At 42.4% G+C, this 13436-nt stretch overlaps 1 protein-coding gene across 1 annotated transcript in view; it reads right to left on the bottom strand.

The window, feature by feature from the left end:
* The window catches only part of LOC134069510 (aminopeptidase N-like), a 20633-nt gene extending 7197 nt beyond the window's left edge, over positions 1-13436 (bottom strand). The window contains exons 1-12 of the mRNA XM_062525491.1: positions 12819-13436; positions 12086-12228; positions 8412-8551; positions 8161-8287; positions 7340-7494; positions 6794-6907; positions 5805-5948; positions 2748-2813; positions 2182-2247; positions 625-800; positions 434-510; positions 158-288 (exon numbers count right to left, since the gene is read on the bottom strand). Of these exons, the coding sequence (XP_062381475.1) occupies positions 158-288; positions 434-510; positions 625-800; positions 2182-2247; positions 2748-2813; positions 5805-5948; positions 6794-6907; positions 7340-7494; positions 8161-8287; positions 8412-8551; positions 12086-12228; positions 12819-13387 (1908 nt within the window). The 5' untranslated portion in view covers positions 13388-13436. The remainder of the gene's footprint in view (positions 1-157; positions 289-433; positions 511-624; positions 801-2181; positions 2248-2747; positions 2814-5804; positions 5949-6793; positions 6908-7339; positions 7495-8160; positions 8288-8411; positions 8552-12085; positions 12229-12818) is intronic.

Below are 13436 nucleotides of genomic sequence, written 5' to 3'. Positions count from 1 at the left end.
GGTGGAGTGCAGTAAGAATAAGTTCATCAATGAGGGGAATGCAGCTGGGAATGACCGCATCTATCTTCCGTCTTTATCTATTTATTTATATATTTACAGGGCATCCCAAGTGGAACGGTTTGACCTGGCACTGCCCCACACGGCGTGGTTGGCTCACCTCATGGTTGGCACCGAGCTGGACGAGGAGGCGGTGCCAGTTGTCCAGGTCGTAGTTCACCCGGTAGTACCCAGACATGTGGATGTTGGCCAGCACCCACTCGCTATCCGTTCTCATGGCCTCACACACGTCTGTTCAGGTTGGAGCGCAAATCAGTTTATTGATTTGAAATATTTGAAGAAACTGACAAAGTGGTCCTTCAAATGGTTAAAAAAGACCTAGACATTGTCATTGGAGAAATCCTCCCGGGTAGTTTTTTTATATATATATATATACCTGATTTATGTAGTAGCCAGACTGTATTCTGCTCGATTCCACTTTTCATCCAGTTTATAGGGACAATCCACTCGTACCTTAAACAGATTAGAAGCTGTGTTATCATCAGTGTTATCGATCCCCCACAGCTCAATAGGGCATTAATGACGCAGAATTGCTTTATTACGGCACAACTCCCTCTTGTACGTTACTTGTGAAAGGCCGGCCTTTGCACCACAGCATTGGGGTCAAGGAGGAAGTGCCGCTGGCTCATGTTTCCTGTTGTGGTGTCTATGGTAACCACAGGGTAACCCATCTGAAGCACCCAGCGGTCCATGATGTCACCCACCGATGCAGGGAGCTTCAGTTCAGGAGAGCCATCCGCAGCCTTGCAATTAACAATCAACATCAGCAATCATCATCAGCAAATTACTGCAGTTGGACATGAGGCATATGTACTGTAGCAAGTAATGGCAAGTATCTCATTGTATTTGAAATATACAAAACCTCTCCCCTGGTGTTGGATCAAGGACTGCCCATTGCTCCAGGTGTGTGTGTGTGTGTGTGTGTGTGTGTGTGTGTGTGTGTGTGTGTGTGTGTGTGTGTGTGTGTGTGTGTGTGTCTGTGTGTGTGTGTGTGTGTGTGTGTGTGTCTGGATGGATGCATGCTCCCGATGAGCTTACTGCTCTTAGTGTGTGTCTTTATGTGTGTACAGATGGGTTAAATGCAGAGGGCACAACTTAACTTAACTTAGCACAGAAGGACACAATGGCCAACCCATGACACACAATCCTCATGGAGTATACTGTACAGCACCCACCAGTGCAATAAACCACCAACAGAATAGAAATGTGCATGTTTTACATGTGCTGTAATACACAGCAACATTACACTCAAGAAAGGTACATGTACACAAGAAAGTGATTATAATGAATAATAATAAATATAATAAATGAATAATTATAATCTGATTACACCCCACAAAACGTAATAAATGAACAAAATAGTCGGTGGGAAATGATTCCGCTTCAAATGTGCAGCTTTTTATTACGTTGGTGGTTTATGACATTGGTGGGGAAATATTGGTGTGTGCTACAGTGATGTCAACCCACGCCACACACTCCTCAATCCTCATGATGCCATCCCACACCACACACTCCTCACTCCTTATGGAGCAGACCCACACCACACACTCCTCACTCCTTATGGAGCAAACCCACACCACACACTCCTCACTCCTTATGGAGCAAACCCACACCACACACTCCTCACTCCTTATGGAGCAGACCCACACCACACACTCCTCACTCCTTATGGAGCAGACCCACACCACACACTCCTCACTCCTTATGGAGCAGACCCACACCACACACTCCTCACTCCTCATGATGCCAACCCACACCACACACTCCTCACTCCTTATGGAGCAGACCCACACCACACACTCCTCACTGTGCCAGCCCATGCCACGCACTCCTCACTCCTTATGATGCCAACCCACACCACACACTCCTCACTCCTCATGATGCCAACCCACACCACACACTCCTCACTCCTCATGATGCCAACCCACACCACACACTCCTCACTCCTCATGATGCCAGCCCACACCACACACTCCTCACTCCTTATGGAGCAAACCCACACCACACACTCCTCACTCCTCATGATGCCACACCACACACTCCTCACTCCTCATGATGCCAACCCACACCACACACTCCTCACTGTGCCAGCCCATGCCATGCACTCCTCACTGTGCCACTTACATGTTGCAGATGGTGCCAGAGGTTGGCAGGTGTTACACTGCTGAAAGAAAACTGCTTAAGGTAGGTCTGCAAAGAGATTAACAGAGTTAGCACACACACAAACACACACACACGCACACACACACACACACACACACACACACAGAGAGAGAGAGAGAGAGATTCACACACACACACACACACACACACACACACACACACACACAAACAGACAGAGAGAGAGAGAGATTTACACACACACACACACACACACACACACACACACACACACACACACACACACGCACACACACACACACACACACACACACACACACATACAGAGACACTTGAAATGAATGACTACTGACCACTGTGCTCTTGTTCAGATAGATAAAGCAAAGGTTAAACAATTCACCTTTAACACACCTTTTAACGAGCCAAACAAGCAGAGTACAAACGTGAGTGTGAGCTTTGAGCGGTGTAACACACACACACACACACACACACACACACACACACACACACACACACACACACACATACGACATCATGCACGTGTGGTATTAGTCATCCCTATCACTCACCCTGAGGCCCTGGAAGAACACAGTCTCAGTCAGGATGTTAGATAGCATGTGCAGCACCAGAGCCCCCTGCAACATGACATTGCATTTAGTGGATAGTATGTATTGCACTACCTTACATTTAGCAGACACTTTTTATTACATTACATTACCTTTAGCTGATGCTTGTTTTGTCCAAAGTGACTAACACATGTCAACTATATTACAAGTAAGGGATAATGTATAGAACACTGGTCATTATCAGACAAAATAAATACCGACAGGGCGAACCAGACCCCGACACGAAGCGGAGGAAGGTACTTATCTTCCTGATAATGACCTGCCCTCTATACATTATCCCACTTATTATACGCCTACTTGCCAAAACCAGAAAAGAAACTTTTGCCAAAACCAGAAAAGAAACTTAACACAATGTGTCTTTAGCTATGACTTGGCTCCTGTTTCATGACTTTCGCTAACAAAATAAAAACAGTTCGCCACACAAATAGAACTTGACAGTATCAGGTGTTGCTGGGCAACATCTTATAGTTGACTTCACTTTCACTTTCAATGAAATTTCATTGCAATAAGCGAAGGGACTAATTGTTGCGGAGTGATATGAAAGACCTGTGCTCAAGGGCACAACGGTGGAGGGAATTGAACCTACAACTTACAGCTACTGCACTCTAACGCAGCTCCTTAAAGCGTAAGTTTGGCGGAAAATGAAAATAAAGCTATTTTCTGAATGAAAATACATCAACTAAGCCGTGGAGGAAGTAATTTTCGCTCATCACGCAGTACAGAGCTAGCACTGGCAGGACCTACAGCCCAAAATCGCAAACAGTGGGTCAGCATTGGGCTTTCAGCCATGCGCTTTCAAAATCGCATTTTTAAACCACTAACATTGCTCAAAACAGCGGCGAACCTCGTCAGCAGCTTGCTCTAGGTGTCTACACATAAAACGAAGCACCAATCAGTCTGTAAACTTTGGAATAGTATACACGTGGAATCAATTCGAGACCGCAACACCGTCTGAATCACAGAAATGTCTCGCGAGATCTCACACGAGAGCTCGTGGACTTTCCTTCGTGAGGAACTGGAAGGGGTTAGTGTTCATAACAGTCTTCTTTTATAAACGTCGGGTTCGTGAGCCAAGTTGTTGGTGGTTCGTTTTATGTGTAGACACCTAGAGCAAGCTTCTGACGAGGTTTGGCGCTGTTTTGAGCAATGTTAGTGGTTTAAAAATGCGATTTTGACTACCCCTAGGAATAGCTCCCGTGCTTCCGTGTGAGATCTCGCGAGACATTTCTGTGATTCAGACGGTGTTGCGGTCTCGAATTGATTCCACGTGTATACAGACTATTCCAAAGTTTACAGACTGATTGGTGCTTCGTTTTATGTGTAGACACCTAGAGCAAGCTGCTGACGAGGTTTGCCGCTGTTTTGAGCAATGTTAGTGGTTTAAAAATGCGATTTTGAAAGCGCATGGCTGAAAGCCCAATGCTGACCCACTGTTTGCGATTTTGGGCTGTAGGTCCTGCCAGTGCTAGCTCTGTACTGCGTGATGAGCGAAAATTACTTCCTCCACGGCTTAGTTGATGTATTTTCATTCAGAAAATAGCTTTATTTTCATTTTCCGCCAAACTTACGCTTTAACCTCTACCACCTTTCCACTTCCACTTATTCCATGCCCGGAACAGTCAGCACACCACACATACTGAAATACCACAACATGTTACGCTAAGTCACAGCTAACACACTGCACACACTCAAACACTACAATACGTTGTGCTGTCCTGTCATGCCATGTTATGGCACATTGTAGTAGCATAGTGGCAACCAGAGGCCAGGAGAGTTCAGTGTCCTGGCTTCTGGCCAGTCACTTGTGGCCTTGAGCAAGTCAAGTAAGGCCCTGTTTACCCCACAATGCTCACAGGTGAAAAGGACAACATACAGTATGTTATCAGATAAGCCTTTACAGTGAAACCACCCTGCAGAGTGGAAATCGTAAAAACACTCCACCGTCACGTTCTCGTCTAAAGGGTAAAAACAACACCTCTGCTCCGATCTGCTCACGGTGGCTCTCGTTGTGTGGCAATGCTTCACACTACTACCTAGTCGCCTGCCATGCATACTACATCGAATTTGAATGCTGAGTAAAATGTGAGAACGCAACGCCACTTTGGAGTTTTCTCTACAGATCATTTCCATCTTAGCATAGCCTGAGTTGCTCTGAGGAAACTGGCCCTTGTAAGAAGTAAGCTAAAGTGTGAAAGTTCTGTCAGAAGAATGAGATAATTTTGTCAAGTGAGAGAAAAAGGAATTGATCATTAAGTCCAATATTCTAATATGTGGTTTAACCCTCATCTTGTCCTTGAGGTCAATTTGACCCCAAACAATGTTTAGCATCATAAAATATATGGTTCACTTTTTTTGTTTTGCTTCAAGTTTCATGACTTTTCCTCATTTGAAGGGTACAACAGAGTAAACATGAAATTTGCACAAAAATATGTTTCCAATGTCCTGTAAAAAAAATAGTTACGTTGGTGTTCTTGGGGTCAATTTGACCCCATTTTTATGAAACATGAGGTAAATGAATATTTGACACAATATGAATATTATTACTGTAATAGTATGAGAACATGTACTTATTATCATTATTACATAAACAAGTACATATTACATATAAGTTATTTTGGCAGGTCTGAAAAAGTCCAAAAACTCAGCCTTTGGGCTGTTGACACTGGCCAGCCAGGGTTCCAGGGTTCATAAAGGGGTGTGGGGGGGTGGGATTGTTTTTTAGGGCTTTTGATGGTGGTTATTACACTCTTGTTAAGTACCTACCACAAAAAAAACTGGGTACAAAAAATGATTTCAATCATTTTTTGAGAGTTTTGTTAGCTGGGGTCAAATTGACCCCAAGGACAACGAACGTCGGTAAGATTTGAGGACAACATGAGGGTTAATGATCAATTCCATTTTCGCTCACAAGGTACTGTAGATCACGTCAAGCAAACAGTTTTATGCGATCAACAATAACGTTGTTGTTGTTGTTGTTGTTGTTGTTGTTGTTGTTGTTACCTTGCTGTATGTGATTGGCGTAAACATGCGTCCGATGTCCCCTTGTGTCCTCACCTCCTCCTCGGGCCAGGACAGAGGGTGTGAGTCGGCCTGGGCATCCTGCCCCATGACCTCTCTGGGGTAAATAAGCAGCATCATATCCATCTACAATCCCACACACACAACACACACAACACACACACACACACACACACACACACACACACACACACACACACACACACACACACACACACACACACACACACACACAACACACACACAAACACACACACACACACACACACACACACACACACACACACACACACACACACATACAAAACATGCACAAGGCTTGGAGTACTCGAGTCCAGGGGGCATTTCAGGAAGTGGGATTTATTGAAAATCTGAGGTAGTAAACCTTGAAAAGGGAAACGCTGTGTTTTCCATCTCCATAAGAAACTTCAAGAAAAAAGAAAGTGCTCTAAACACAACCTAGGGTCTACTTTTTGGATAATAATGAGGATGAACGTGATGTTAATTGAAGTAGTAATTTAGTAAAGGGCCATTCACACCAAGAACAAAGATAGTTATTTTCCTGGGTCCAATCGTGGCCAGAGAGGCTTTTTTTTCATAGGCAGTAAAAGAAAGTTTATTACATTTGTATTTTTTATTATATTTTTAAAACAGTTTTATTACACTGGAGTAGCCTACAATGAAAATGCCATTCTAGTACTCACTCACTGCCTCAACCAAATAAAATCCTTTTTTTTTTTTTTTTTTGCAGAGGCCAATACATTACCCTTGACTATATAACCTGGCTGCACAGCTACACTACTCTGTCAGAGTCAAACAATGTTTTCCCTCACCAAGACGGAGATGATGGTGACAAGATTTACCGGGTGTAGAACCGAACTGGCTGAGCTATTTAACGTTTTTGGACGAAAGAGCTTTTGGCCCGAAAACAACATGTGATGTTGGATTGAAGTGGAGCATGTAATACATACCAGGTTCATATCTGGATTCACTTGATTGGACACCACATAGGAAATGTAGGAGGCAAAGCCCTCGTTCAGCCACAGGTCATTCCACCACTTCAACGTCACAAGGTTTCCGAACCACTGGAATAACATACAGTACACCAAGGGAGGCCAACCATCAGTAGTATTAATGTGATAATGATAACATACACCACATGAGTGATATTACAGTAATGTGATAACACACACCACATCAGGGATATTAATGTGATAACACACACCACATCAGGGATATTAATGTGATAACACACACTACATGAAGGATATGAATGTGATAACACACACTACATGAGTGACATTAATGTGATAACACACACTACATGAGGGATATTAATGTGATAACACACACCACATGAGTGACATTAATGTGATAACACACACCACATGAGTGACATTAATGTGATAACACACACCACATGAGGGATATTAATGTGATAACACACACCACATGAGTGACATTGATAACATTTGTTTTAAAGCGTTTTTTTATTCAGAGGAGGATGAGGAGTCTACCGTGTGGACCAGCTCGTGGGCCACGGTGATGGTCACCACCTCTCTGTCTTTGTGGGACGAGAGCTGCGGGTCGTACCACAGCACCACCTCCCTGTAGGTGACCAGGCCCCAGTTCTCCATGGGGTACGCGCTGTAGTCTGGCAACGCCACCTGGTCTGGAGATACACAGAGAGAGACAGAGAGAGAGAGAGAGACAGAGAGAGAGAGAGAGAGAGAGAGAGAGAGAGAGAGAGAGAGAGAGAGAGAGAGACAGAGAGAGACAGAGAGAGACAGAGGTTCCACTCCATTCAGTTCAGGTAACAGTTGTTCTACTGTATAGAGGATGACACTTGGCAGCTTTTGTTCAATGTTGCTGGGCAGGAACAGGGTAAATTCCAAATGGCCGATTACAATAATTCACCTATAATGATTGGATCTTTTTTTTTTTGGCTGCCCAATATCAATGGGAAAGTGCCTGAACCACATAGTCAAGGAACACTGCCAGCATCATTGCTCAAGAAGTGAACCCATGGCATTGGTGGTATTAGAATTTTGTTCCACCAGATGAACAACGGAAACACATTAACATACAAATTATGTTGAGCTGTTCTAGCCATACTTCAACAGTATAACGCATAACGCATTCACAACTTTGATAGTTAATAGCCACAACTCATTATCAACTGACTACAACTCTTACGTATTCAGTATACTAAATTGCCCTTACAGTCAGGGTTAATCTTTGTAATATTTCCTTAATAATACACTATATTAATCTGCATGTAGTGTATTTTGTATTAAATCAGACAAGAAATGAGGCAGACATGTCAGTGTTTCCTCACCATACTTGTCCAGAGGGAAAGTGATATCAAACATGGCCTCCAGCCTAGTGAGAAGAGGCACTGTGACATTGAGAGCATAATCTCCATAGCGACCAACCAGGAGCCCTTTTTTTGCCCACAGGCGATTCTACAAAATAATTAGACAGTGGAATAGAAATGAAGTATCGCTACAAATGGCTAATATTTATAGTGAATTACAAGTGTGATATAGGCTACTTATAAACTGATGTATACATGTCTGTTGTATTTACCAAAACATCAGGAATTTCATGGGTTTCAATGTGTGAATAGTCACAAACAACAAAAGCCACTAGGTAGGTTGACATCAGTTTTGTTGGTTTAAAGTTGGTTTGACAAACATCATGTCCATCAATAGTTATGTTGACCACATCTGTAAACATCGACAACAACATTATGTTAACCACATCTGTAATCAACACCAACAACAACAACAACAGCAACAAAAACAAAGATCTCATGTTATGAGTTTATAGTTTAACTTTCAGATTGATTTCAGGGACGCGTTTACAGTAACATGGAGCTGATGATGAGAAGTTAAAGCCTCTGATTCTGGACGCACAAGATGAAAATATCATCTCTCACTGTCGTGTTGTATATCACTAGATTTAAACATTGCCGTTGCTGATGATGATTACAATCTATAGTCTGTGACATCTCACATATACAGAGGAGAAGTATCGCCAGACAGGGGCGCCGCCAGGGGGGGAAAGGTTAGGACGATTCTAAGGGCCCAGCACTGACAGGGGGCCCTTTGAGGGCTATCAATAATAATTTAATAGTATTGTCATGTGTAGGATTTTTGAATAAATGTTTCATTTGATCTGTTTAAATAAGGAAATTATACATGGTTTTACAAGTGAACTACTATTTTCACTGTAGGAACATAATCTAAAGCGATTTCAAACACCCCTATTGTGGACTGTACCATTTTCAACCACCGTGGCGCTAGAACGGAGATAGAAAACGACTTCAGCAGTGTCAACATTGAGTGACAAAACGCTAGGTAAATTCCTCCAGTAGTAGGCTAAATTCGTTTTGCTGCTGCTGGTATCTTGCTAGCAGACGTCTAGCTCGTTGAAAATCATGTCATCAAGTCATTACGACCGGCATTTATTAACGTTTTTACCCCCCACCCCCATGCAAACGCAAGCAGAAGCAGAGAGCTAAGAGGGAGAAAAAAAGTCACTCGGTTTTTCCTAAAGAAAGGTAATTCACTGACACTGGATGCCATGACACAACACACTAGCTTGCTAGCTGATAAAAGAGATGATTTCGTTTAGGCTAAACCTATATCAAAACAACCATTTTCAGTAGCCTAGGCTAAGAAGTGCAGTGTTATATATTTAAACACTCCACGTTCATTGCCATGGGAGAACAGATGAATGTAATGTAGACGGTCTGTACGTGTAATTTACAGTAGTCTGTAACTGGATGAACTTGAGCAATAAACTAGGCTATTGTACTAGGCTATGCAAGATAAAATATTAGCGTACACGACTGCTGGTGCTAAGAACTGGTTTCTTAACTAATGAGGTGCCCTCAAGATACACACTAGATTCATCCTCAGGAATAGGACCCCAGCCCTCATATCAACCCAAATCCCAATTGAAGGAGGATGTGAGCAAGACAATACAATATTTAACTAGCCTAGTTATTCATCAAGGCAAACATTTGATCACATACAGTAAGTCAATAAAGACAACCATTGGAATACATGATTGACACCCTGATGAGGTTTGCTGGAGAGCTCTGAAGTATCCCCAATGTGCATACAGAATGTTATAAATCCATATAAAGTGATGCATGCAAGTTCTCTCAACACATGAACATTTGGCTTGAAAGAACTGCATAGTGGCCTAACAATATTTGCTCATAAAAGAAAATCAATATATTCCATAATATGTACCATGGCATTTTCATTTTAAGACAACAGTCTATTCAGTGTGATTCAGACAGTTGTGCATTTTTTTATTAACCCTTTCATGCACGCATTATGAAAAAAAGTGTCTAGATTTTTTTAGTATTGATTTTATTACTCTATATGAGCCCAATATTGAAAATCAGTTGGAATTTTTTTAAAATATGCTTTTATATAGAAGTTATGTTAATGTCCACGTATGTGGACAGTGCGCAACAAAGGGGTAAAAACGAATAAAATGTAATGACAGAAAATGTGGAAACTATGGCCCTCTGCTTCCTCCATACTACCCACCCAGCCCTCTACTACCCCCATACTACCCACCCACCTCTTTACTACCTCCATACTACCCGCCCAACCCCTCTACTACCCCCATTATTGCTCACCCACCCCTCTACTACCCCCATATTACCCACCTCTACTACCACCACTACCCAACCACCCCTCTACTACATCCCTACTACCCATCCCTCTACTACTAATCCACCCACCCCTCTAGTACTCTCATACCCACCCCTCTACTACCCACCCACCCCTCTACTACCCCCATATTACCATACCACCTTGGCATTACCACATGTAATTAGGTCATTATTTATAAATATGTTTACCAAATGTTTGTTTCTTTGTAATTTAAAGCATTTAAAATCATATTTGAAAAAAAAAAAAAAAAAAAAGTCCTAGTTACAAAATCTAATTTTTGGCCATTTAACTCCTCTGTTGCGCAACGTCCACATACGTGGACAGTTGCTTTTTAGGGTCTACAAACTCTATTTTACATCCGATTTAATTTCTGAAAACATAGTGTTGTTCAACACACTCTCCTGTACAGCATAATATTTTTTTTTACATGATTTTGCCTTCTTGAGTACTAGCTTTTTACAGATATGCCTGGAGCATTCAGCATATGGCCATTACTGTCACTCATGTTGAATTGATGATGTCATCAAGCAGTCAACATTCCAAATATAAGATGATACATATTGTTAATATATTGCCAAGGACCTACTAAAACTGCCCTGAAGTGGATTGGTGTATATCTACATGATAAATAAGTAGAAAACAGAGTTAAAGTTACTGTCCACGCATGTGGACGTTGCGCATGAAAGGGTTAATAAAAATAATAATTATAGGCTATATATCATGGGGAGAACATGTATTTTGATAGGCTACCGTGCTAAAGTTGCCTAAAAAGAGGAATATAAAATCATCATTTGACAATTGATCTTAATGCCTTAATAAAAAAAAAATGAGTAAAAATCAGACCGCTAAGGACACCAATTTTCTTTGTGATTGAAGAATGTAAATAAATAAATGTTCGGGGGAAGGACGTATTTGACCCCTATGTTAAATTCCCATAGGAGCCAGCTTTAAAAATAAACTCCTTTTTTTAATTAAGGCATTAAGATCAATTGTCAAATGATGATTTTATATTCCTCTTTTTAGGCAACTTTAGCATGGTATCAAATACATGTTCTCCCCATTTATATATATATATATATATATATATATATATATATATTACTTAATTAATATATATATATATATATATATATATATATATATATTTTTTTTTTTTTTTTTTTTTTTTTTTTTTAGGGGGAGGGGGGGCCCTAAATCGAAATCTTTCATGGGGCCCAGAATTTCTGGCAGCGCCCCTGTCGCCAGATACCCAGTATTCAGGCCGCACTACTCCCCATCCATATAAATTGCATTAGTATTACCCTATCCCACCCAAATAAATAGTGTCTATTTAAATAGTGCAAATGTATTATATGCTTATACTGTACATAACCTTACTCTTACTGTTCTGTATTCTTATTTTTATTCGTTTTATGTTATTATATTTAAGTTTAAACCCTATGATGCTACTAGTTAGTCTCCCCTTTCAACCTTTGTGAACTGCAAGCTGAGCAAAATCACAAACATTTCCACAAACAGGAAATAGAAAAGTCGTAACGCCCTGTGTGCGACTCCTCCACTGACCTGTCTCCATGCTGTTGGACAGAGCCGTGGTCCCACAGTCGTGGACGAGAGTGACGTGGAACACGGCTTTCAGCGCGGGCTCGTCGAAACACGGGAACACCTCCCTGGCGTCCGTGGGCTGCAGGTGGGATGCCGCGAGCACCCTGCGGAAGTGTGAGGGGAGAGGAACGAGCTGGGATCAACTTCTCCGAGCGGAGCTGTCATTCTCAGGAGACAGGAAACAGCTGGAATCAACTCTACGAACTACACCCAAAATTCCGGAAAAAAAAAAGTTATCTAAAACGATTTACAAATCATGTCAACCCTTATATTCAATATATTTAATTTAGAAAAGTCCATTTTCAAATTTGATTTGTCTTGGGGGGGCGGGGGGAATGCCAAAATGAAATGAATGCCAGCAACAGAACACAGAACAGGACTGAACTGGGCCTGTGGGCTACAGTACATGAACGTAGCGCTCGGTCTCAGGAGAGAGGAAACAGCTGTATTCAACTCTACCAGTGCACCTCCAGGCGCAAGACTCATTTCACACTCTGTGGTATCAACAACTGTCGGAAAAACTAATTGTGGTTCTCATGTGGTCACATAAACATGGATGTAACTAGATGATGCTCAAAAGCTGCATTGCGAGTGTGCGTTTACAGTTACAGTTCAATTACGAAACATGGAAATGTTTGTGAAAATTAAAGACAAGTCACAACTAAACATAAACACATGCTTCAAATGTACTTACTTTGATTTTGCACCATCGCTGTAATGACTTCTATAAAAACCTCCCAGGTCATCTGCCAGTTCTCCAGTAAAGCTGGTATAGAGTTGGTAGGACTTCCCTGCCTCTAGTTTGCCGTTGAGCTGGATGACCAGGTACTCTGTTGTCCCCTGAAGCCATGTGGTCTTGATAGTTGGTGCAACTGCACCACCAAGCGCAGTCAGTGTTGCGTAATGTCCGCTGGGCTTGTTGAAGTCAAGCCTTTTGGAGTGAATGAGGATCAGGTCTGTCTCCTTCACGCACTCAAAGCTCACGGTAGAGTGTCCGGTGAAGACGTACGAGCCGCGTGTGTTCTGGGTCAGGCGAGGCCAGAGCGTGACGTTGTAGTGGACGGGGTGCAGCGCGTCCGGTAGCCGGTACCTCTTCCAGGGCTGGGGTGCTGTGGCCGTCGCTATGGTCTCTCTCTGCGAGCTGACAGCTGGTTTGTCCTCTGCGACCCCTAACGCTGGTGTCATAGCAGCAGACACAGCGCTGGCGTGTGGAAGGATGACTGAGAGCATCAGCATCGTAGACAACATAGCTAGCATCGCCATGTTTCCCTTCACTAAGAGCTGGCTGCCAAGGAGGCCTCTCTTCAAACCC

This window comes from Sardina pilchardus, chromosome 21 (assembly GCF_963854185.1).
Source record: "Sardina pilchardus chromosome 21, fSarPil1.1, whole genome shotgun sequence".
NCBI lineage: Eukaryota > Metazoa > Chordata > Actinopteri > Clupeiformes > Clupeidae > Sardina > Sardina pilchardus.
Note: the sequence above shows the minus strand (reverse complement) of the source record. Positions and strands in the feature narration are given on the sequence as shown.